The 27,589-nt window shown below is 41.1% G+C and overlaps 1 protein-coding gene across 1 annotated transcript in view; it reads right to left on the bottom strand.

Moving 5' to 3' along the window:
- The window catches only part of LOC145347967 (solute carrier family 53 member 1-like), a 328,249-nt gene that overhangs the window by 53,629 nt on the left and 247,031 nt on the right, over window positions 1-27,589 (bottom strand). The window contains exons 10-11 of the mRNA XM_080195993.1: window positions 22,429-22,594; window positions 17,741-17,935 (exon numbers count right to left, since the gene is read on the bottom strand). Of these exons, the coding sequence (XP_080052119.1) occupies window positions 17,741-17,935; window positions 22,429-22,594 (361 nt within the window). The remainder of the gene's footprint in view (window positions 1-17,740; window positions 17,936-22,428; window positions 22,595-27,589) is intronic.

Genomic DNA, 27,589 nt, shown 5'->3' with positions numbered 1-27,589 from the left:
GGTGGTGGATTCCCAGTCACTGCTGTTGCCATTATGTGGGATTAACATTGCACCAACATCTCTTACAATTCCGGTCTTGTGCGACAGTTACCCCAGTTTAAACCTGCTTGAATTACTAATACAAGCAATGGGGAGAGAACGAGCCTGAAAATGCAGTGTGTTAGCACCTCCTGACATGATCAAGGTGGACACAGTAAGAAGTCTAACAACACCAGGTTTAAGTCCAACAGATTTATTTGATAGTAAACTCAGAAACTTTTGGGGTTTGCCCCTTCTTCAAGGTGGACCATGTTATTTAAGCTGTTTGTTCTTTATTCTTCTATGGGATGTGGAGTCATTTGTTGCCCATCCCTAATTTCCCTTGAATGGAGTGGCTTGCTAGACCAATCCAGAGGGCACTTGGGAGTCAATCACCTAAACTATGGGCCTGGAGTCACATGTAGGCCAGACTAGGTAAAGACATCAGATTTCCTTACCTAAAGTGAACTAGATGAGTTTTTACAACAACGGTGATAGATTCATGGTCACCAGAGCTTTATATTCCAAACTTATTAAATTAATTTAAATTCTGCCAACTGCCACGGTGGGATTTGAACTAGTGTCCCCAGGTCATTACACTGGGCTTCTGGATTACTAATCCAATGACATTAGCACTAAATTCCTATCACCTGCAAAATGTCACTTGCATCAGCAGAAATGGTGTATGATTATTAATAACAGGGTGTTTATGGCTGTTGAATCCAATGCAGCTCCTCATGATTCTGTCATCAATAGCATAACTGATGGCTGAGGATATACACCAGCTATCAGACTGGCTTCAATTGAGATATAGTGGATTGCGTAAGTTTTTTACTAGAACTATATGTGGTAGGCTATGTTACTACAGTGACAGCATTGTAGAGTGGTAAGAGCACCGACACTGGGATTACAGATAAACATGCCTACTACATCCTGATAAAGAACGTAAATTCCAGCTGTCAATACAACACAAAAATGCTCGTCATCAGTCTGAAAACAAGATGGATGCATGATACACGCTGTAGGGTCACTGGCTCAATGAGAATCTATGGACTCCTCTTCCAGGGTTACACTGAGTTTACAGGCAATGTTTGATTTAAAACTTACACGTCGGCAGATTGACACGTTGTACAAGGTGCATACAATCTCTGTAAGCAGCATTCTGGTTTGTTAGGTGGTATCTAATTTTCCAGTGAATCATTTCAAGTATATAAAGAGTATAGTGTCCTAAAGTTAACTGACTCCAGCACAAAAAAACACCACTTCTCCATTTCTGAAATGGGGCCTTCTTACTTATGCTAAAACAGCTACTCATGAGGGCTGATATTACACTCATCATTCTCATGTCAGCAGGTCACCAATGATCTTTCATCTGAGGATATGCACTGGAATTCAACATAATTTTTAATAAACAGGATGCAGGTAGCCTAGTATAAGATGCTAAGTTTGACATCTGGTGTGTGTGTTGAATTAGCTGATGCCAAATCTTTAAAAGGTGTATAAATGGAAAATGATTTTAAATGTGAAGATGGAAGAGGAGGGTCATAGATAAAAGTAAATTCAAGATAGATGGTAAAGCTATTTGTGAAGGCAAGGAGAGCTCTGAAATATCCAAAGAAACTTTTAGCTTCTATAACGAGGAATGTTAAGGTCTTTCTGATGGGACAATGATAAGATGGACCAAATGACCTATCCAGCTATGAGACTTTATTATCTCAAATTTTTCTTGGCTAAGGAAGAAAAAATGTCCCAGGTTTCCTTTTCCTATCCAGCAGCATGCCACTGGAAAGCACTTTGTGTGGACCTTGTTCGAGATTAGGTGGGGCTCGGTCGCGATGACCAGTGGCACTTGCCAATGTTTATTTCTTCACCATGCTTAAAGATCCTGATTCAGTATCAGTTTCAACAGAATCATATCAATGCAGGGGTTGGTCCCTTCATTAGGGAAGGATATTAGGAGAAGCTGAATACAGATCACTGATTGTCAGGGAAGCACTACACTCTATTCATAGGGTGTGTATTTCTGCACTACTTCTAGAAAATAACCTGCCTACTTTAACAACTTTCGTGTAGATGAATGAAATGCAGCAGAAAAGCTTTTATCTTTACAAGACTCTTCATTTAACAAAACATCCCGTGGTACAAAATTGGAGCTACTATAGACAGCCTACAGGGGAATTGGCTGAAAGTGCAGTCAAATAGGTATGTTTTGGAAAAGATTTTGAAGACAAGTGATAGGACATGTAAGACTCAAGTTTTAGAATGCAAGGGGATGTGGCTGAAGGTTCCATCATCACAGTTTCCACCAATAGCGATGGATCAGGTAGAGGGAAAACATGATAGAAAAGCTCAAAAATAGAAGGCATAAGCTGTGACAGTGTTGGGGAAGATCACAAAGGTAGGACAGCACAAGACAAGGAATGAATTGAAGATGAGAAGGATTTTTAAGTCCACATATGGTGGCAGATGAGGCTGATGATGACATGCAAGCAGTGTGCTAGATAGAACATAGGATGCATCACAACTCCATATAGTTCTACTAATGTGATTTGGGTGATTGGTGGAGGGGGTTAAGCAAAACAACAAGTAGATAGGGCCATAATAAATTATAAATCAGTTCGGTGATATGACTCTTGCCTTTTTTTTAAGGACAACTAGAGACAAGAGGTGCTTAATTTAAACTGATCTGACTCCAGGAGAATCAATGATGAATATCACTGGAGATGAATGTCTTTGGTGGGGCATTAAACTGAGAATGTCTACCTCCTCAGATAGATAAAGTGAAGCAGGGATATTCTCCTCGTGGCCTGGCCAAGGATCACCTATCAACTGTAACCAGCAAAAGTAAATGAAACAGAAAAGTAGATGAACAGATGATTTTGGTAAGACTATACTATCGGATGAATATTGAGGCAATAGAATGTGTACAATGCTGATTCATTAGTATGCTGTTTAATATAAGCAAAATATAAATAAGAACACTTGAAAAATTGAGACAGCATTTGTTAGTGGAGGTTTTAGGGCAATGTATAGTGTGTGTATTACTATGATGATAATTGTTGCAATACTTTTTTATGTTTAAGAGGAATGTTTTAAAATTCTGTTTTTTTTGACAGGCAGACAATATGTCTGGCAGGACTGCAGCTCAGATGCTAGGAGAGCAGGATAATTATTCATTTTAGCCATGTACTATTTACTTAGAAGAGCTAGTGGATTTTTGTTTATAGATGAAGATTTCCCCTGGGGTTTTGATTAGATCATATAATAATATGGTTTATGGGAGAAGCTAGGCAGAGAAAACGGCTTTCAGTTCTAGCTGGGGTTTATTTAAAGACAGAGGTCTGTAAGCTGCTCTGAAACTCAATCTCACTCTGAAAGCTTCAAGACTGACTACACCTCCTTATAGCAAGTATATTTATGGTTGCTAACTGTATTTAAAGTGGGATTTTAAGGCTAAGAGAATATTGCTTATTTGGAACTCAAATAGTGATAAGTTAGAAATTAAAGTTGTTTCCTTTTTTTTAGCTATCGTTCAATGTTAAGAATTAAATTGCTTCAGTGTTATGAAATAAAGCTTGTTTTTATTATAAAAGATTTGTCAGCAGAATTACTCCTTGAATGAAGCACCCTATCCTCACATTTATGCTAAAATAGAAAAACTGTTGCGGTCTAATCTGGCTTCCTGATGTAAATTAGGACCCTGGTGTGGTTGCTAACACTACTACAAAATAATAGAATAAGTTAAATAGGAATATGCCTTGTTCTGCTATTAATGCATTCTTACTAGGCTGATACCGGAGTTGAGGGGGTTGAGCCATGAGGAGAGGCTGAATAAACTAGGCTTGTACTCGTTAGAGTTTAGAAGAATGAGAGGAGATCTCATTGAGACATATAAGATGATGAATGGGATGGATAGGATAGAGGTAGAGAGACTCCTCCCGCTCAGAAAGGACAGTAGGACTAGGGGGCACAGCCTCAAGATAAAGGGGGGGCGGTTTAGAACGGAGTTGAGGAGGAACTTCTTCACTCAAAGGGTGGTGAATCTCTGGAATTCTCTGCCCATTGAAGTGATGGAGGCTGCCTCGCTAAATATTTTTAAGACGCGGGTTGATGGGTTTTTGATAAGAGAGGGGATTAAGGGTTATGGGGAGAGGGCGGGAATGTGGAACTGAGCCACGACAGATCAGCCATGATCTTACTGAATGGCGGGGCAGGCTCGAAGGGCTAGATGGCCTACTCCTGCTCCTATTTCTTATGTTCTGAGTTACCTTTCATCATTGTTTTCACTTTATTTAGTCTTTAACATTACCATCAACACTCCCTTTGACTTGTGTCCAATGACATCTTTGGCAATCTCTCCTGCGCTTCTACTCATCCCTGACCTACTCTGCTCCACCTTCTCTGACCTAAACGAGGAATATACATAGCAATGGTATACTGAATAATGCCAAAATAATGCATTATGTACTGAATGGCATGGTGGTTAGCACTGCTGCCTCATAACTCCAGGGACCTGAATTCAATTCCTGGCTTGGGTCACTGTCTGTGTGGAGTTTACATGTTCTCCCCATGTCTGTGTGGATTTCCACCAGGTGTTCTGTTTTCCTCCCACAGTCCAAAGATATGCGGGTTACATTAATTGGCCATGTTAAATTGCCCCTTAGTGTCCTGAGATGCGTAGGTTAAAGGGGATTAGTGGAGTAAAAATGTGGGGTTACGGGGATAGGGCCTGGGTGGGATTGTTGTCGGTGCAGTCTCGATGGGTTTGAATGGCCTTGTTCTGCATTGTATGTTTCCTTCTGTTACACCACAAGGAATTTATAGGTTTGATAGTATTAAAATGTATGCTATCCTTTCCCTTTTGTCCTTTCACACTCCTCCCTACCATTAGAAAGATTCAGGCCCCTTTCAAGAGCAGTTTTGCAACTTTACCAATGTGTAGTGCCACATACTTTTAAGACTAAGGTAGCAAGGAACAGAGATTAAAAATACCTTAAATAATTGAGAACCTTATCCTCACTCTCCTCCCTCCTTTCCTAAACTCACTGTCCTTGCTGGGTTAGGAATTATTTCAGATTCTAAATCAAGGGGAATAGCTATAAAGGGTAATGAATGGGAGGAAAGACCATTGCCAGGCGTCCAAATTAATGAACAATTTCTAGTTTGTTGAAAGGGACAGCTTCACAAAATATGAGTAATAAGTACTTAAGCTATTACCATTGGATCTTGAGGGTTGAAACTTGTTGGGTTGATTTGCCTTATTCTTATTTGATATTACCTGTACAGCTCTCATGTCAGTACTATTGGTGACAGTAATTTTTCAGGGTATAATTAGAGCCAGAAGAACTCCCGAATGTTTTAGACAAAATCTTGTCCAGTCTTTTCAGAGTCTTGGATGAAGTAATTGCTATCTGAAAACACTCCCAAGTTACCTATTTAATCTTGCATCAGGGCAGATGTAGGAAGGCCTTGAATTGCATGAATACATTTGACCCATTACGAAGTTATCGAAGTGGGGGAAGGGGCACAAAAGCATACAAATAATTTTCACACACACAAATCACAAAAACTGCACATAATTTGATCTTTTGTGCAGTGTTTTACTTGCATCAGATCAAGAACAGTTTTATACGCAATTTGCATGCACTAGCAGTCCCTGATACTAGGGCTGAAGATCACTGCAACCTCTAGATCTCCTACCACATCTCTCCCCCATAGAATCCCCTTAATCCCACATTCCTCTCAATCCCTCTGTCTCCCCACTTGCTCCCTCAATCCCCTGTCTCCTCACCTGCCACCCCCTCAATGCCCTGTCTCCTCAACTGTCCCCTCTTGGTTTTAAATGTATTTTGTATAACTTCAGTGAGAGGGCGTAGGAGAGGTGTACAAGATGTTTAATTATTTGTAAAAGGTGGACCTTCACACAGCACACAGAATTATCTGAGCTGCAGCTACAGATCAATGTTACAAAAGGAAAGATAGTTTTACAAAGCTACCTCAGTTCCCGTCTCCTCACCTGCCCACACCGTCCCCCACTCTCAGTCCCCTGTCTTCTCACCTGTCCGGCTCTCAGTCCCCATCTCCTCACCTGCCCAGCTCTCAGTCCCCTATCTCCTCAGTCCCCTGTCTCCTTACTGCCCCTCGCACCTGCCAACCCCCCTCCCCCTCCCCACCCTCTCCCCGGGCCCCTCACCTGCCTGGCTCTTCCTCTTCGTTCCCTGACTCCTCACCTGCCTGGCTCCCAGTCCCCTATCTCCTCACCTGCACCCCCATTCAGTCCTGCCTCCTCACTGCCCCTCGTGCTCCGCATCCCCCCCCTCCCCACCCCCCTACCTTCCAGTCCCCTCACCTGCCTGGCTCTCAGTCCACTTTCTCCTCACCCCCTCTCCCCCAGTCCCATCTCCTCGGCTCTCAGTCTCCCCTGTCTCCTCACCTGCTCCCCACCAATTCCTCTGTCTCCTCACCTCCCCCTTTCAATCCCTTGTCTCCTCACCCCCCCCCCCCCTCAGTTCCCTAAGGTGGTGAGTTGCTTTTTTGAACTGCTGCCATCCCCAAGTGTAGGTACATCCACAGTGCAGTTAGGGTTGGAGTTCCAGGATTTTAACCCAGCAGTGAAGAAACAGCGATATGTTTCCAAGTTATGATGAGTGACTTAGAAGGAAATTTTCGGTATTCCCATGTATCTGCTGCCCTTGTCCTTCAAGGTGGTAGTGGTCGTGGATTTGGCAAGTGCAGTCCAAGGAGCCTTGGTGAATTCCTGCAGCACATTTTTTGGATGATACACACTGCTGCCACTGTTCATCAGTGGTAGGGGGATTGAATGATTATGAATGGAGTGCAATCAAGTGGGCTGCTTTGTCCTGGATGGAGTCAAGCTTCTTCAACATTGGAGCTGCACTTATTCAGACAAGTAGAGGGTATTCCATCACACTCCTGATTTGTAACTTGTAGATGATGGCGAGGTTTTGAGGAGTCAGTTGAGTTTCACATTGCAAGATTCCTAGCTTCTGACCTGCTCTTGTAGCCACAGTATTTACATAACTAGTGCAATTGTGTCTTCACCCAACATCTGTACAATTATGAGGATGCCAACTGATCTTTGTATCTTTAGCCCAATGGGACTGCGATTATTTGTAACATCCGCAGTATTTTAATACAGGTCAGTAAACCAGGGATGAACTATGTGCCCTTGTGACCAGTCTGGCTGGAGATCCTCATGGAACCGCTAGGGGGCTGAGTGTGCACGATTTGTGTCATTCTCATGATATTTTCTGATTATCTTGGATTATATTTGGCATAACAAGCCTTTGAAAGGAATTAGGACATGGCCAGTTCCTTAATACTAGGTTTTCCTGTTCGTAAATTTGCTGATGACACAAAGATGAGTGGAAAAGCAAATTGTGCGGAGGGTGTGGAAAGTCTGCAAAGGGATCTGGATAGGCTGAGCGAGTGGGCGAGGACCTGGCAGATGGAGTATAATGTTAGCAAGTGTGAGGTTATCCACTTTGGCAGAAATAATAGTAGGAGGGATTACTATTTAAAGGGCGAAAAGCTGCAGCATGCTACGGTGCAGAGGGACCTGGGGGTCCTTGTGCATGAGTCGCAAAAACCCAGTCTGCAGGTGCAGCAGGTGATCAAGAAGGCAAATGGAATGCTGGCCTTTATAGCGAGGGGGTTAGAATATAAAAGCAGGGAGGTCTTGCTGCAACTGTACAGGGCACTGGTGAGGCCGCAGCTGGAGTACTGTGTGCAGTTTTGGTTGCCGCACTTGCGCAAGGATATTTTGGTCTTGGAGGGAGTGCAGAGGAGGTTCACCAGGCTGATACTGGAGATCAGGGGGTTGGACTATGAAGAGAGACTAAATAGAGTGGGTCTGTACTTGTTGGAGTTTAGAAGGCTGAGGGGGGATCATACGGGGATGTATAAGATAATGAAAGGGATGGATAGGGTAGAGGTAGAGAGGTTCTTCCCGCTCAGAAAGGATAGCAGGACTAGAGGGCACAGCCTCAAGATAAGGGGGAGGGGTCAGTTTAGAACGGAGTTGAGGAGGAACTTCTTCACTCAAAGGGTGGTGAATCTCTGGAATTCTCTGCCCGTTGAAGTGGTGGAGGCTACCTCGCTAAATATATTTAAGTCACGGGTAGATAGGTTTTTGACAGACAAGGGAATTAAGGGTTATGGGGAGAAAGCGGGAAAGTGAAACTGATCCACTTCAGATCAGCCATGATCTGATTGAATGGCGGGGCAGGCTCGAAGGGCTAGATGGCCTACTCCTGCTCCTATTTCTTATGTTCTTATGTAAATTGATGGAAACGTATCCTTTCTGCACATATTGTACAATACCTTTCTCCCAAAGTGGTAAAAAATTGCCCAGTTGCCGCCCCAGTTAGATTACAGTATTGGTGACAATCTCCTATAGGAAAGTAGATAAATATTGCTTCTGATAAGAGAGTACCCATTCTGACACATTCCCACAGGTCACCCTTTAGCTTTGATTTCACTATGTAGCAATGGTGACTTTTTTTTCCTCATTCTACACTTTTTGTTTGACAGGCTGATTGCTTTGCCATGACCTGCATGTGGGATTGTAACTTTAAGTCCATCTATTACAAGTTCTTGCTTATTGGCTCTTTATGTATCCTGAATTTTAATCATTTGTAGCCATGGCTTCAGCTGGCTAGGTAGTCCACTCTAGAACGCCCTCCCCAAACCTCTATGTCTCTGTCTTTCTGGCCCTTCTTTCTTTTAAGGCGCATCTTAAAACTTGCCTCTTCAGCCAAGCTTTTGGGCACCTCGAGGGCCCAAAATTGCCCTCCCTAACTGCAATGTGGGTGTACCTTCACCTCATGGACTGCAGTTATTCAAAAAGACAGCTCACTACCACTTTCTCCAGGACAACGAGGGTTGGGCAATAAATGCTGGCTGAGACAGTGATGCCCACATCCCATGAATTAATTTTTAAAAAGCTGTTTTCTTGTTTCTTGTATTGGTTAGAAGCAGAGTTGGAACCAAATAATAACACATTGTGATCATTTACTTGAAAAACCAGCTTGTGTGTTTTCAGAGTGCTGTTAATGCTTAGGGAGATATGTTTTGAAGTTAGCATATAATCTTGCTTAGCAGTTGCTGCTGTGGGTCGAAGGGTGACACTGAATTTGTACTAAATGATTTTGTTAGAACCTGCAAGCAGAGGTCAGTCACCTGCTGTGAAGGGAAGGAAAATCAGTGGAACAAATCACTTTCTGTTTCACTATCTTCGGATCTAATTACAGAGCAGCTTTGAATGAAGTTTAGCAGCCAGTTCACAGTAGTAAGCAACCAAGAAACATAAGAACATAAGAACCAGGAGCAAGAACTACGCCACCTGGCCCCTCGAGCCTGCTGCGTCATTCAATAAGATCATGGTTGATCTTTCTGTGGACTCAGCTCCACCTACCCACCCAGTCACCATAACCCTTAATTCCTTTACTGTTCAAAAATTTATCTATCCTTGTTTTAAAAACATTCAATGAGGTAGCCTCAACTGCTTCACTGGGCAGGAATTCGACAGATTCACAATCCTTTGTGTAAAGAAACTCCTCCTCAACTCAGTCCTAAATCTGCTTCGCCTTATTTTGAGGCTATGCCCCCCATTTCTAGTTTCACTCGTCAGTGAAAACAACTTCCCTGCTACTATCTTATCTACTCCCTTCATAATCTTATACGTTTCTATAAGATCTCCCCTCATTCTTCTGCATTCCAATGAGTATACCCCCAGAGTACTCAGTCTCTCCTCATAAACCAACCTTCTCAACTCTGGAATCAACCTAGTGAATCTCTTCTGCACCCCCTCCAGTGCCAGTATATCCTTTCTCAAGTAAGGAGACCAAAACTGTACACAATACTCCAGGTGTGGCCTCACCAGCACCTTATACAGCTGCAACATAATCTTGCTGTTTTTAAACTCCATCCCACTAGCAATGAAGGACAAAATTCCATTTGCCTTCTTAATTATCTGCTGCACCTCCAAACCAAGCCCTTGAGATTCCTGCACAGAGATACCCAGGTCCCTCTGCACAGCAGCATGCTGCAATTTTTACCATTTAAATAATAGTCCATTTTGCTGTTATTCCTACCAAAATGGATGAACATGGGAGAACATACCTTAAAAAGATGGACAGTAGTTTTGGGTGGTACAGTGTTTAGCGCTGCTGCCTCATAGCGCCAGGGACCTAGGTTCAATTTTTGCCTCAAGTCACTGTCTGTGTGGTGTTTACACTTTCCCCCCAGTGCCTGCGTGTGTTTCCTCAGGGTGCCCTGGTTCCCTCCCACAGTCCAAAGATGTGCGGGTTTGGTTGATTGGCCATGCTAAATTGACACTAGTATCAGGGGGATTAGCAGGGTAAATGTGCGGGGTTACAGAAATAGGGCCTGGTGGGATTGTGGTTGGTACATAATCGATGAGCCGAATGGCCTCCTTCTGTTCTGTAGGGGTTCCATGAAGTTGGAGTTATTCCCTTAAAGAAGGCTGAGAAGAGATTTGATAAGGGTTTTCAGAATCATTAGGAGACTAGGCAGAGCAGATAGAGAAAAACTATTCCCATTGAACATCCCATTCAAAAGGGAATTTAAAATGCATCAGAAGAGAAAAATTTGTAGCGCTACAAGGAAAATGAAGGGAAGTGTGACTTGTTGATTTACCCTCGCAGAGAGCCAGCACAGACGCAACATGCTAACTGGACTCATTCTGTGCTATGATTTTATGAAAAGAGCAAACATTAATTGAATTTAGGAATGCAAATACCACAACTACTCAAGAATAATCGATAAAATTACAAGAAAAAACCCACACTGTTCAAATCCCACACAGCTTAGGTCAAGGCTGCATTCTCAATTTCTGAAGTACCAGTCATATGATTTTCCACTGAATTGTTGCAGCTTTCTTCCTGCTTAAGTCACACTGTTAATGTCAGGAGGTCATTTACTTATATGGAGCATCATAGTTGGAAGCTTTCATGTCAATGAAGGACAAAGTAGAGAAAGAATCTCTATTTTCTGTTTCCCTAGTCCTGTGACACAGGCACAAACTGCAGAAGCTGCACTGCTGCCATGACTGAGATCAGTTATCTCATTGCAGACTACATTTTAAATCATAAACCTTCATGGTATGTATGAAGAGTCTCACAGTTCAGAAGTAATGGATAAATTTGGACTATACATTGTACAAATCTTCTTGCATCATCATCCTGAAAACTTGTTTACAGTGCCATCTTCAAGAGCAGAACATTGCAATACTTACATTCAATTCCATTTTTATCAATGATGCAGACACAAAACACGCCTGGAATCCATTACGTATGTGCAACAGGCCTTGTCTATGTTCACATGGTTGGCTGCACATGATAGATCAAAACTGGATGTGACAATAATCCCTTCACTTACATTGTGGATTGCTTCTTTACATCAATTGAAATGTTGTTGTGCCCATCAATGCAATGAATTAAGTCATTATTGCAATCAGTGCCAGGATCAAATATTCTCATGTCACTTATTTTAAAGCCAAATATAGCAAAAAACTTAATTTATATTATGCCGATATATTTTAAATTCCTTGTACACTAACGTAAATTTTACAGCATTCCACACATCCATCCATTTATGTGACTCCTTGTGAATTAGTACTGTGTTGCCCAATGAAAACTGAGTTCAGACCGTCCTAAGTCAATTTTGTAACATAGACGAGATTTTCATCCTGTTATTAAAATCATTGCTTGTCTTTTTCAAGGAATATAAGGACAGAATCCCAGGTGTGATCTCAAAATACTGGTAATCTCATAATCCTGTGTAAGGGAAATGGAATTTGTCTTGTTCAGTCACTTTGGCCCTGCATCTAAAGTCTCTACTGTCACCAAAACGATGAGGTTATTTGAACAAGCAAATGGAAATCAACTGTCAAATTAGCTTGAAAATGATGATGAAAAATCCTCTTCCCTAATTATGCACAGAAAAGAGCAAGACCTTGAGAAAACGGTCTGAACCTTTCCAGTCCTGCACAGATGAATGTAATGCCTTTTCAAATTAAACACACCTATGACAAGATTAAATGAAGCAATTAAATGAGATCAGCTACATTTACTACACGTGTGGGTTCATGTTTGCTGCTAATGGAGGACACTCATGAAGAACTGATTGACAGCATTTTGATTTCTACAAATGAGGATACTGCAATGCATAAACAATAAAGCCATAAACAATTCTTCAAGCAAGGAGGCTGCAATCAGCATCAAAAGAGTTTGTTGTCTCATTTTTGCATTCTTTTTTTAATTTTCACTCCTCTTGAAGCTACTGATTCACGGCACTTTTAGCACACAAGGAGACCTTTCAACTCATCATACGTAGATTGCTTCTTTAAATTCTTTATTAATTCCTTTTTAAATTATCTTATAGTCTCTGCATAATAGCAACTCGTGATAAAACATTCCCTGTTCTGGGGTGGCATGGTGACACAGTGGTTAGCACTGTTGTCTCACAGCTCCAGTGATCCACATTCGATTCCTGGCTTGGGTCATCCTGTTGTGTGGAGTTTGCACGTTCTCCCTGTGTCTGCGTGGGTTTCCTGAGGGGGCGCTCTGTTTTCCTCCCACAGTCCAAAGATAGGTGGGTTAGGTTGATTGGCTACATTAAAACGCCCATAATGTCTCAGGATGTTCAGGTTAGAGGGATTAGCGGGGTAGATATGTGGGGTTGTGGGGACAGGGCCTGGGGTGGGATTGTTGTCAGGCTGAATGGCCTCCTTCAGCACTGTAGAGTTTCTATGACTTCTTTCTATGATTTCTAATCATTAATTTTAACAACAAAGGCGGGCATTAAGTATGCTGGCTATTTCAGACTGTTCTGCGCACAGAAACATAGAAAGGTTACAGCACAGAGGGAGGCTACTTAGCCTATCTTGTCCATGCCAGTCTAAGGACAGCCAGGTGCTCTTTCTGATTCCTCCTTCGTGCACCCGGCCCATAGTCCTGTAGCTTACAAATCCAGGTACTGAAAAAAAAATTTAGGGTCTCCGTCTCCACCACCAACTTGGGCAGCGAATTCCAGACACCCACTGTCTCTGCATAAACAAGTTCTTCCACAAGTCTCCCCTACACCTCTCTCACTTGTCTTGAATTTATGTCCTCTGATTGTAGAATATTTTGGCAAGGGAAACAATCTTATCCTGTCCACTCCATCTGTTCCCCTCATAATTCTGTACACCTTAATCAAGTCATCCCTCAACCTTCTTTGTTCCAGGGAAAATAGCCCCAACCTATCCAATCTCTCCTCGTAATAAACTTTTCTAGACCTGGCAACATTCCTGCAATCCTCCTCTGCAATTTCTCCACAGCAATTATGTTCTTCCTGTAATGTGAAGATCACAACTGTACAAAACTACAGTTGTGGCCTTCCCAGTGTTTTATACTATTCCAACATCATATCCTTACTTTTATTTTCTATATCTCTGCCAATGAAGGACCGCATTCCATAGGCTTCCTTTACAACCCTGTCTACTGAACTGCTGCCTTTAGGGACTTGTATACTCTACCCCTCTAAGTATATTCCTATCTAATATATACTCCCTAAATATATGACCTCACACTTCTCTATGTTAAAACACATCTGCCACTTTACCACCGACTCCACTAAACTATAGACATCAGTTTGGAGATTACAGCCATCCTCTATAGTATCAACTACTTGGCCAACCTTCCTGTCACCTGCAAATTTCCCAATCATGCCGCCCATGTTCATGTTCAAATCATTAATATATAACACAAACAGTAAGGATCCCAACACCGAATCCTGTGGACCAAAGAACAAAGAAAAATACAGCACAAGAACAGGGCCTTCGGCCCTCCAAGCCTGTGTCAATCATGATGTCTGTCTAAATTAAAACCGGATGCACTTAACGGAGTTAGTATCCTTCCATTCTCAAACTATTCATGTATTTGTCTGGTTGCCCCTTAAATGCCGCAATCATACTTGCTCCCACCACCTCCCCGAGTAGTGCATTCCAGACATTCACCACCCTGTGTAAAAAAAACTTGCCTCACGCATCTCCTCTAAACTTTTCCCCAAGCACCCTAAATCTATGTCCCCTAGTACTTAACTTTTCTACCCCAGGATAGAGTATTTGACTATCCACTCTGTCCATACCACTCATAGTCTTGCAGATTTCTATCAAGTCACCCCTCAACCTCGTTCCAGTGAGAACAAACTGAGTTTATCCAACCTCTCCTCATAGCTAATATGGTCCTCCAGACCAGGCAACATCCTGATAAACTTCTTCTGTAACCTCTCCAAAGCATCCACATCCTTCTGATAGTGTGATCAACAGAATTGTACACAATATTCTAAATGAGGCCTAACTAAGGTTCTGCATAGCTGCAGCATGACTGGCCCATTTTTATACTCAGTGCCCCGACCAATGAAGGCAAGCATGCTGCATGCCTTCTTGACTACTTTATCCAACGGCATTGCCAGTTTCAGTGATCGGTGGATATGTATGCCAGATCTCTCAGCCTGTCAATACTCCTAAGGGCTCTACCATTTACTGTATAATTCCATACGTGTTGGACCTTTCAAAATGCATCACACTTTGTCCAGATTAAACGTCATCTGCCATTTCTCCACCCATGTCTCCAACCGGTCCATATCTTGCTGTATCCACTGACAATCCTCTTCACCTTCCGCAACCCTACCAATTTTTGTGTCATCTGTGAACTTACTAACCAGGCCAGCTATATTTTCCTCCAAATCATTTATATGCACTACGGACAACAAAGGTCCCAGAACTGATCCCTGCAGAACTCGCCAGTCACAGCCTTCTATTCAGAAAAGCACCCCTCTACTGCTACCCTCTGTCTTCTATGACCAAGCCAGTTCTGCATCCATATTGCCAGCTCTCCTCTGATTCAGTGTGACTTCACCTTTCGTACCAGTCTACCATGAGGTACCTTTTCAAAGGCTTTACTGAAGTCCACATATACAACACCCATTGCCTTTCTCTCGTCTACCACCTTTGTCACTTCCTCGAAAAACTCGATCAAGTTAGTGAGGCATGACCTTGAAGCAACTTTCCATTCACAAGAGTATCCATTAACCATTACCGTTTGCTTCCCAATACTAAGCTAACTTTTGATCCAGTTTGTCACATTACGCTGAATCCCATGGGATTTTACTTTTTCCACCAATTTGTCGTGTGGAACTTTGTCAAGCACCTTGCTAAATTCTGTGTACCCAACATCCATTGTACTACCTGAATCAAACCTTCTTGTTACCTCCTCAAATAATTCAATCAAATTTGACAGGCAAACTTGTTAACAAATCCATGCTGACCATCCCTGACTAGTCCATGCTTTTCTACGTGACAGTTAATCCCATCTCTCAGGATTGATTCTACTAATTTGCCCACTACCGATGTAGGATTAATTGGCCTATAATTGTTGGTATTTCCCCGATTTCTTTATAAACAACGGAATTACGTTTGCATTTCTCCAATCCCTCCCCTGTATCTAGTGAGGATTAGAAAATCATCCTCAGAGCATTTGCTATTTCCTCCCTGACCTCCTTCAGCAGCCTCGGAAACAATCCATTGCCACAGACGTTGCTTGATCTGCTGAGTATTTCCAGCATTTTTATTATTTTGTTTTTGCCTTTTCTTCTCTATGTTTGTCAACATCTTAATTTTTAAGTTTGCGTCCTTATTTTCAAATGTTTTCAAGACCTGGCCCCTTCCTATCTCTGTAACACTATCCAGACTTAAAATCCACCAAGATATCTGAGCTCTTCCAATTCTGGCATCGTGTGTGTTTGTGTGTGTGCGTGTGCACGTATATATTATACACACACACACACACACATCCCTCCCTTACACAATCCTCAGTATATCTAATGATTGACCTCTGGAGACATAACCATAACACAAAACATTTTGGTTCTTAAGTGAACTGTTAATTTGTTTTTTATGCCAGGACATCGCATGGTATGATTTCACCTCACGAATTTATTTCAAAGCTAGTTCACTTTGATGGAATCAAAAGTCACCCATTTGTGCTTTTTTAGTCCTTCATGAGTCCTGACTGCCACTGGCAAGACCAGCATTTGTGGCCCATCCAAATTGTCCTCAAGCAGTTGGTGGTAAACCATCTTCTTGAACTGCTATAGTCCAAGTGATGTAAGTAAATCCATAAAGATGTTAGGGAGAGAGTCCTAAGGATTTTGAACCAATGACAATGAAGGAAGTGTGATATTCCAAGTTAGGATGGTGAGTAGCTTGGAGTAGAACTTGCAGGTGGTGATGCTTGTATGTATCTACTGCCCTTATCTTTCTAGGTGGTAGAGGTCATAGGTTCAGAAGGTGCTGTAGAAGGCAGCTTGACGTGCTACTACATTACATCTTGTAGATTGCACACACTGCTGTCAGCGTGCATCAATAGTGGAGAAATGTTTCATGCGGTGGATGAGGTGCTGATCAAATGGCTGCTTTGTTCTGGATGGGGTTGAGCTTTTTGAATTTTGGAACTGCAGTCATACAGGCAAATATATGGTATTTCATCCTGACTTGGGCTTTGTCAATGGTGGACAGGCTTTGAAGAGTTAGAAGGTGCATTGCTTGTTAAGGAATTCTCAGCCTCTGATCTGTTCTTGTTGATGCAAGTTTTCTGCATGAAATAACCTGAATTCTATCCCTGTTTTGTTTGATCTCACTGCTTAAAAATCTGCAAAGGCTAAATACTGTAGCAGAGATCTAAAATATAAACAGAAAACACTGGAAACACTCAACAGGTCTGACAGCTTCTGTGACAAGAGAAAACACAATTAACGTTTCCATTTATTATCTATCATCAGGATTGGAAGAAGTTTATTTACCAGTTTATTAGCAAGCAAACAGCCTGAGTAAAACTGTTAAATCCGTAACTAGTTTCACTTGAGATGAAAGAGCATCGACCTGAAATCTTAACTCTGTTCTCTCTGCACAAATGCTGCCTGGCCAACTGAGTATTTCCAGCGTTTTCTGCATATATTTCTTGTTCAACTCTTGTTCACAGACTACAGCATGGCGTATGTCGCAAGTGATACAATGGCACACTGGTACAAAAGGTGCAATGATCTGAGTGTAGGGCTGAAGCATATTGCTAGGGTACAAATTTAATTGAACCCAAAAATACTCGTTAAAACATTAATTTTCCCATTTTTATCAAACATTTTTGAATTCAGATAATAGATGGAGATGATGATTTGAGATTTTCTATAAATCTAAAACATGATCTGTAAAACTGGCACACAAGAACAAACTTGTAATGTTTTTGCAGCTGCACTAATAAGAAATTCTTATTAGCCCTGTGACTTCTAGTGGTTTATTATACATTTACACAATCCCTTTATTCTGATCTCAGGGGGACAAACCATAAGAGAAACCTACATACATCAGAACTGCCCACAGGCACTAAATGCTTTTCATCACATTGAAAGTGGATTTCAGAGACTGCGAAGGGAAATGAGAGAAACAGCAGATTAAAGATAGATCTGTTCACATCATACTATGAAGAAGGCAATATCTGAGGAACAATAACATTAGTTACCACTTTCCCTTACTGAATCACATTTATCATCACATTTTTTAAAATCATGGTCCTTGAACCAATCAGATTTCAAATTATCAGTGCATAGGGTAGGGAGAGCAATTTGCTTCTCATTGTCTTACCTTTGTGTGTACTGTAAAGAGCAGCAAAGGTCACCACAAAGAAGGTGGTGGAATACTTCCCGGCATTGACCAGATGAGGGAATGCTCGCTTGGTGTCTCGGTAGCGGCGCAGGCACTGGGTGAAACGCACCCAAGCAGGCAGACACTGGATGATGGCTCTTACTCCATAGGAGTAGCTGTGGCACACCTGATCGCCTGTAACGAGCAAAAAGGAAATAAAATCAGCAACTGCATAAACATCAGGTCTCAAAATCTTTCATTGTCCCCCTTTTGGTCTGCCCATCCTCTTTAGTCTGTTTGCAAATTAGCCATTCTCCCCATTTATATTTTGACCAAGATGCCAATATAACAGCAATAGATGGTCAGGTTAAACAAAAACGTTTTAAATCTGCACTGACTAATCTTTCCTACCACAAAGATCAACAATGCCTTGCTGCAGAAGCCAATCTCAACAACGAGTTGCTATAACTACATAATGCTTGAACTCAAGCTATGCGACCGATCTTAATTGTATTTGTTTAACAAAATAAGGAACACTTGCACAAATACTTGTAACTTGGACGGGTTCATGGATGAGAGGGGTATGGAGGGATATGGTTCAAGTGCAGGTCAGTGGGACTAGGCAAAAAATGGTTCGGCACAGACAAGAAGGGCCAAAAGGCCTGTTTCTGAGCTGTAATTTTCTATGGCTCTAATTTTCTAAATGGAAAGCTAACCAAACTGGAGAAGAACCTGATAATACTTTCCTCACACCAAATAGGCAAGTCTTCCAGTTACAACCAGCCACTTGTGCCAGTTGAAGGAGACTGTCCCATAGTTTATGCTTTTGTTCAACACTGTATAACTGTCATATCAAGAGATAATCAAGTATGGTGTAATCATGTTGTTGATTCATTTTTCTGTATCATCTGTGTCACTAAATCATAAAGGGATCTGAATAGGTTTCCAATTGAAAGCACTTAAGCTACAATAGGAGAAAGCAACAAATGAGACAAAAAAGATACAAGAGGATTTTAAACCTAGAGGAAAAGAATACCATAACCCACCCAAAGATGCTGTTACACTGGGTGCAGTTCCATGGGCACACACGATCCTCTGATACCTTTCTCAAAGTGGTCATTCTCCATGTTAGTTTGACCTTATGGATGTCAAAACATTAACATCTGGTGCATTCATCATTTTTCAAAATGGCACAGTTTGTAACCCACACAGAGTCCAACTTGACTGCACAATGTGTGTAGCTCACTTCCCTCAGACCCAGGGACCAACATAAAAAAATCCTAATGAGCACATAATATATATTTCAAGTGGATAACGCAAATGGATAGCTAATGCTTACATCCAAAATCAATTTTGAGCATTCCTCATAATAGACAGTTGAAGATCTTCTAGTCACATTCTGAAATCTGGCCACATATGCAATTATATAAATTCCCCTGGCTCCCACAATTCTGAACAGATTATGTTTAACAGTAATAAAATATACCAAGCATGAAATAACTGTGTGTTGATGACAGATGCATTTTGTATCGATTGAACCAAGTTAAACCTTCCCTTGCAATTTACAAACCCTTCCATTGGAAATCTTAATAGAATTATTGGAAGCACTGGCTCAGAATTGTTTTTGAATCACTGCTGAGATGAATTAAGCAACTAAAGCTGCATTTTTCTTAAGCTTCCTTGCATCATCCCTTTGCCAGCACAGAGGATTGACTGCTACTTAACAGAAGGCAAATGTTTGTAGTTCTGAATCATATGGATCAGCACCAATGCTCCGTCTAATCTGCATGGCAACCCAAAAGTTGGCTCCTTTTGGTCACCGTGCATGCAAGATTGTACAAAAAAATTTAAAGAGCCCACACTTTGAAATTAATAGACTGGGTACAATAAAAAAAATGGGGAATGTTGGTGAACATGCCCGCCAATCGGCAATTCCTTCTGTTTCAACAGGCACACATCTACCATGTTTCAAATAATGTGTCACCTAATGCCTTGAACATAAGAACTAGGAGCAGGAGTAGGCCATCTGACCACTTGAGCCTGCTCCGCCATTCAATAAGATCATGGCTGATCTTTTTGTGGACTGAGCTCCACTTACCCACCCACTCACCATAACCCATAATTCCTTTACCGTTCAAATATTATCTATCCTTGCCTTAAAAACATTCAATGAGATAGTCTCAACTGCTTCACTGGGCAGGGAATTCCACAGATTCACAACTCTTTGTGTGAAGAAGTTCCTCCTCAACTCAGTCCTAAATCTGCTTCCCCTTATTTTGAGGCTATGCCCTCTAGTTCTGGTTTTACCTGTCAGTGGAAACAAGTTCCCTGCTTCTATCTTATCTATTCCCTTCATAATCTTATATGTTTCCATCAGATCTCCTGTCATTCTTCTGTATTCCAATGAGTATAGCCCGAGTCTACTCAATCTCTCCTCATAAACCAACCCTCTCAACTCTGGAATCAACCTAGTGAATCTCTTCTGCACCCCCTCCAGTGCCAGTATATCCTTTCTCAAGTAAGGAGACCAAAACTCCAGTACTCCAAGTGTGGTCTCACTAGCACCTTATACAGCTGCAACATAATCTTGCTGTTCTTAAACTCCATCCCTCTAGCAATGAAGGACAAAATTCCATTTGCCTTCTTAATTATCCACTGCATCTGCAAGCCAACTCCTTGAGATTCCTGCACAAGGACACCCAGGTCCCTCTGCACAGCAGCATGCTACAATTTTTTACCATTTAAATAATAGTCCATTTTGCTGTTATTCCTACCAAAATGGATGACCTCACATTTACCAATCTGCCAGGCTCTCGCCCACTCACTCAGATTATCACTTAGATTATTCCCTTTGCAAACTTTCAGCGTCCTCTGCACACTTTGCTCTTTCACCCATCTTCGTGTCAGCTGCAAATTTTCACACACTACACTTGATCCCCAACTCCAAATCATCTATGTAAATCATAAACAATTGCGATCCCAACACTGATCCCTGAGGCACACCACTAGTCACTGATCGCCAACCAAAAAACACCTATTTACCTGTACTCTTTGCTTTCTGTTAGTTAACCAATCCTCTATCCATGCTAATACATTACCCGTAACACTGTGCACCTTTATCTTATGTAGCAGTCTTTGGTGCAGCACCTTGTCAAATGCCTTCTGGAAATCCAGATACACCACATCCACAGGTTCCCCATCGTCCACCGCACAAGTAATGTTCTCAAAGAATTCCACCAAATTAGTCAAACATGATCTGCCCTTCATGAACCCATGCTGCGTCTTACCAATGGGACAAGTTATATCCAGATTTCTTCCTTGATGATAGATTCAAGTATTTTCCCTACTACAGAAATTAAGCTAACTGGCCTATAGTTACCTGCCTTTCACCTACCTCCTTTTTTAAACAGTGGCTTTTTGAAGACTTTGGGATGGAAAAGATTTCCTTCCCTTCTCTCCTGAAAACAATCATGCTGGGGTATAGTTGTATGGGTACTTGTAGCCATCTGATACTTTAGCCAAATAGTCATGCTTGATGAATGAGTAGGAAGTAAGCTATTCCACTATGTATCTCAAAGCAAAGTTTATTTTTGTACTTGTTCAACAAATTGTGCATTTAACTAAGCGGCAAACAACAGTGGGAATTCTGGTTGCTTCTTGACTTCAATCAGATCAGCCACAGTGACCTAAAGAGCTGGGGCACCTGGTCGATTGGGGAGATACCTAACCCATCAGAAATGAAAAGGTCATTTTATTGGGAAATTCAGTGGCTTCCAAAAGGATTATTTAGTACTGGAATCTAGAATGATTGCTCGCATGTACTTAATCAATTGCACTTTATTTTAGAAGCAGTTTGAATGTTGAGTGTAATTAAATCTTTGTATTTATGTTGTAGGCATTTGCAGATGAAAAGATGTTTGGAATGCTCAGTGAAAAACTTTGATCTCCTGCAGCTGGTAAGTGAAGCTTTATTTAAAAAGAAAAACTGACCTGGGATAGCTCCATGAGTCAGATCAGCGAACTCAGGAATCAATGCCAGGAATCACAAGGAACTCAGTTGGTTTCAGTAGGTAAAACCAAATCACATTGTATACTTGACTACTCAGAAGTAGGTCATTAAGCTCCTCAAGTCTGTTCTGTTATTCACTAAGATATTAGTTGATCTTTAGTTTGATTCCATTTATTTCATTTTGCTCCATACCTCTCAATACCTTTACCTAATAATAAATATGTTGATTTTAATCTTGAAAATTTAAATTGACCTAATACCCACAGCCTTTTGGGTGAGACAGTTCCATATTCCTGCTATCCTCTAGGTATTTCCTAATTTCAATCCTGAACATCTTAGTTCAAATTGTAAGACTTTGGCTCTTCATTCTGGATTTCTCCACCAGAATAGTTCCTCTGTTTCTATTCTACTGAACCCTTCTCATTTTAAACACCTCAATCAGATTACCACTCAAACGTGTAAACACAAGGGAATACAACACATTTGTGTAACCTGTACTTATAATTTAATCCTTTAAGCTAAGGTAGAATTCTGAAGAATGTGCACTCACTTCCTCCAAGGCCAATATATCCCTCATGAGATTCAGAATTGAACACGCCAAACTGTTAGCTTTTACCAGCTATTTGTTTTAGATGCAGAAACCATACTGATTTAGAGCCCCACTGTGCCTTTACATTACCTGGAGTATTGAGAAGACCCTCACTCAAGCCCCAGTTCAGTTCAAAGCTATAAAAGCAGATCATGTACTCCAGGTCCATCAGGATCGTAGCCAGGCTGTTCAACTGGTCGGCCAGCCAAAAATCTGCAAACTCTACCTTGTGGAATGGAGCTGTGAAAACTCTGAACTATGGAAACAAAAGGAAAAAAGATATCAGCAACAGTTTGCAGGGACTGTCCCACTCCCCTTTCCCTTCATATGCTATGCTACTCCTTCAGATAGCAATACCTTGGTCACTATGCTGCCACTTGTTGGATCTGTGGACATCCTATGACTGTCAAGCAATCATAAATGTTTTGTGTGCAGCAACGACAAAAATATCAAATAAAAAATATGCTAGTAGAACGGACAACAGAGACATGTAGTTAACTAGGTGAGAATGTTACCCAGGAAGTATCTGTGAAGGTTATTTTTCCTGAAATTAAGAAAATCCCATTCTGAGAACATTTGGGTGTTTTCAGAGAAAGGAATATAGAGACTGCCAGCTTTTTGTAAATAACAAGTGTTTCAAATGATTGAAAATCATTTTTCAATATGCCACAGGTGGAATTGTTCACTCATTGGTACTCTCGTTTCTCTTGATCCTATAAATATTTTAGTGTCACAAACTGATATTGTACTAGGGAAACTTGGGCACAGCGTCCTTTCAAACCTGGGGTCTGGGTTTAAATTCAGTCCTACTAGAAGATTTTATCACTCTGCTGGCTCCAAGTTTGGATATTTCCAACTTGAAATTGGCGTATCACCCTTACATGGATGACTAGTGTGTGAAACTGAATTGCCACAACACAGAAAAATGCTATGCCAAAGCTACAGGTTTTGGTAGGTTAAGTGGAATAAAATGGATGATGATATAATCTGCAGATCCCTTGTGGAGTCTGCTTTGAAGGGTTGTATTGTCCCAGGACCAAGATAACATTCATTTTTTCAAAAACTATTTTCACTCTCAGCTGCTGAAGTAATTGACTTGCTGATGGACACTGTCCCATAGATTCCCATTATCCTATTTAACTTTGTCCCGGTACCCATTATTCTTCCACGATGTTTGATACCGAGTGTCAGCAGAGGAATCCTGCCCTCCACTTTTAAGCAAATCTGCAATGGGGAATCTGGTCATCTCCAGAATTGCAAAGCTTCTACTACAGTCACAGTTGAGAGCAGGTAACTAAGCACTGACCACAGAACAAAGCTGAGTAATGTTTGGTTACATGATCCAGCAACTCATTAGATGAGTCATTGAGCTATTGGTGGCATGGAGAACAGATAGCTTCTTAAATGTCTCTTTCTGGTAATTGTAGCTGGTTTGCGATTCAGTTTAAAAAGCCAAAATCTATTTGAAGCTTTTAATTGAAGATCATTTACTTAGAGTTCTAAAAATAGACAACTTAACAATTCACACGAAAACACACTATTTTAAGAACTAAAATGATGTCACGTCAGTGAAAGCATCACTTCATATCTCCCTACCGGATCTTCCTCTGTGGTTGAAACTGTGGCATGGATTTGTCTATGAGCTCTGGTGAACCTACTTTTATGAATCAATGGAGACATGGATTCTGTTAAACCATGGCAAAACTGCTGTCACTTTAGTATGGGTATACCCCATGATTTCTCAGTCTCTTTCGCACTGTTGTGGAAATCCAAGAATACTTCTGAAGCAAGACTGTTTCCTGAAACTTAAGATTTTTCTGATTTTCTGGATGGCTACTTCAGACTTCACACCTTCTCCCAACACAGAGCTGTTTAAGGATGACTTCCCCACACATTGCCAACACAATTCAGCTCAACATCTTTCCATAACTGTTCTTTTTTCCTTTCATCTTTAATTCCATTGCCCTCAACAGACAATTGAATTTACCATCTTTAAAATACAAATATCTTCCATGATATTCCTAATGCCTCTTCTTTCAGGTCAAAGAAAACGTAATAACCTTCCCTAGTTTACTTCGAAAACTGTAAAAGCCTTTCACTCTCCTTTAAAATTTAACAGCTGAAAAAAACAGGTCCCTATCTATCTCCTAATACTACTTTCTAAATTTTGTTCATTTATTTAGAAATTTACTTCATCTTGGTTTTGTTAAAAATGCATGCATTTAGCACCTCTACTCCTTTTCATCTCTCAACTCTCTGAATGGAGAGTTGTCTCAATTAACTTTTTCCCAGCTTTTGAATGTCTTATACTTCTTTACAGGAAAACAAAACATGCCCCCAAAATATCTGAAAAATAACATCCATCTTTTGCGTGTGTAGAAGGTAGCAAAGCTGAAAATACAAGACATCATACAACGGCATATACTTCATTACTGTAGGACAATATAGGGTTACTAGAACTTTGTAACAATAGATTAACAGGAAATACACTAACAGATTCCATAATGTATGTTCAAGAACAGCTTCCTCACTGCTGCCATCAGACTTTTGAATGGACCTACCTTGCATTAAGTTAATTTTTTTTACACTGTAACATTATATTCTGTATCCTCACTTTTCCTTCTCCCCAATGTACTCTATAAATGGTATGCTTTGTCTACATCGTACGCAAGAAACAATACTTTTCACTGTATATCAATCCATGTGATAATAATAAATCAAAGATTAGCTACCATGTTCAATTAAACTGCAGACCTTGAAATGGAATGTTTTAACTGAATACTACAAATAGTGACAGTGAGGTGGTGAATATACTTGGTTGCAATGAATAATCATTAACTGATAAGTGCATTACTTTATGAATTATAGAATGTTCCCTGCTTCATTTTTACACAAAATCGACCTGCACATGCATTCAAGAGGCGGAGGGAGTGGCCCCCCTTTGCTGACAGTATGTGCACATGCACACTGGGATTTCGTATCAGAGCTGACCCTAATGTCAAGTTAATTCTGTGAACTACGGCTACTTGGTGGCGTATCCTAATGGCGATTCTTCAGCATAAGAGGTGACAAAACATAGGAGAGATTTAAAGCAAAATGATGGCTCTTTGGAACTGCTATTCAGCGACTACTGTGGAACAGCAGTAGCGGAAAAATAACATTACTTCTAACACTACAAGGGTAGCTCAATTGTTTAGATGTTTTTTCCTCTCCATAATTTATCACCGGTTAAATACATTATTGAAGCACGTAGAAATGCTCAACAGCTTTTGCAGAATTTGTATTCTTTTAAAAAGGTACAGTGCATTCAATTCATGCAATTACTAGCCTGTCAATCATCTGCCATTGTTTGTAAATGTGCATTATTACACTCTATTAGAAATTCTGCACCCAGCCAGCTGCCACAGTGGCCTTTCAGAAAACTAATCACAAAAACGCACTCAATTCCTTTCATTCCCTCTCAGCACATTCTCTTCACACAGCATCTACAAGAACAATCTTGTGTAAATGTATTACAGATTATTGACACCTACAGATCCTGATCAAAATGGATGATCACATAGATAGCAATGCAATTTTTCAGGCTTAAAGTGCAAACTTTGGGAACTAAGGCCAGGGTTAATGCATGGGTCACTTACTCTTACCCATCCAAAGATATACAGGTTAGATTGATTGGCTATGCTCAATTGCCCTTTAGCATCAAGGATATCAGCAAGGTAAGTATTTGGGCTTACGGAGATAGGGCCTGGGTAGGATAGTTGTCAGTGCAGGCGCAATGGGCCAAATGGCCTCTTTCTGCTTTGTAGGGATCCTATGACTGTCTAGAATCTCCGGAGATTGAAGACTTATTTCATGGACATTCCTGTGGGCAAATAACCTGGGAGTTAAAAATCATTGGAGCTTTGGAAAAATGTTTTCTTTCATTTTCTTTGAACACTTTCATTTTTTAGTTATAAAAATATTGAAGATGAGGAATGAAAGCTATTTGACTGGAATAGAAGCAGATAGGAGGTTACATCAAGTAACCTGCAGGAGAGACTGTGTCAGGTTTTAATAACCTGTAGTTTAAAGTAGAAGTTGAAGCGACAGATATGGGAAGTGGGCAACACATCACTGTTCATGATGATAAAAACCAACGCCATGAGCTGGTATAATCCCTCAGGCATGAGGTCAATCACCATCATCAGTGATACAACTACTTCATGCTCATGAGATCAGTAAAAAGTCTGACAACACCAGGTTTTAGTCCAACCGATTTATTTGATAATAGACTCACAAGCTTTCAGGGTTAGCCCCTTCGTCATGAATGGAGAGTTCTGGCCTCAGACAGAGCATATAAAGCACAGACAGTTTAGAGATTATTGTCTCCAGACAGCACAGTGCTGTCTGGAGACAATACACATCTCTTTAACCTGTGATCAATGCTCCTTCCACACACATTGTCAGCCACGTTAGGACTTGAACAGCAGGTTAGGTGTAAAGATTCGCATTCTAATCAGTAATTTCTAAACTGTTTGTGCTTTATATGCTCTGTCCGAGGCCAGAACTCTCCATTCACCTGACGAAGAGGGAAACCTCGAAAGCGTGTGAGTTTACTATCAAATAAATCGGTTGGACTAAAACCTGGTGTTGTCAGACTTTTTACTGTGTTTACCCCAGTCCAACGCCGGCACATCCACATCATGACTACTATTGGCCTCACAGTGCCAGGGACCCAGGTTCTAGTGTGGAGTTTGCATATTCTCCCCACGTCTGCGTGAGTTTCCTCCGGGTGCTCTTGTTTCCGCCTGCAGTGTGAAAGATGTGCTAGTTATGTGCATTGACCATGCTAAATTCACCCTCAGTGTACCTGAACAGGTGCTGGAGTGTGGCGACTGGGAGATTTTCACAGCAATTTAACTGCAGTGTTAATGTAAGCCTACTTGTGACACTAGTAAATAAACTAAAAAAGTAAGGAAGAGGGAAATGGAGTAGGAGAGGTAAAAAGGAGGGGGAACAGGAATGGAGGGAGAGGAGGGGTAACAAGGTGGAATAGAAGAGCAAGGAATAGAACAGCTGGGAGGAAAAGAGCAAGCATGGGAGTAAAAGAGGAACCTGAGAGAATCATAGAATCCCAACAGTGCAGAAAATGACCATTCGGCCCATCGCATCTGCACCAACTCTCCAACAGAGCACCCCACTTAAGCCTATCCCTGTAGCCCCATGTATTTGCCCTGTTAATCTCCCTACTGTACATATCTTAGGACACTAA

This window comes from Carcharhinus amblyrhynchos, chromosome 9 (assembly GCF_965287045.1).
Source record: "Carcharhinus amblyrhynchos chromosome 9, sCarAmb.v2.hapA, whole genome shotgun sequence".
NCBI classification, from domain to species: domain Eukaryota; kingdom Metazoa; phylum Chordata; class Chondrichthyes; order Carcharhiniformes; family Carcharhinidae; genus Carcharhinus; species Carcharhinus amblyrhynchos.
Note: the sequence above shows the minus strand (reverse complement) of the source record. Positions and strands in the feature narration are given on the sequence as shown.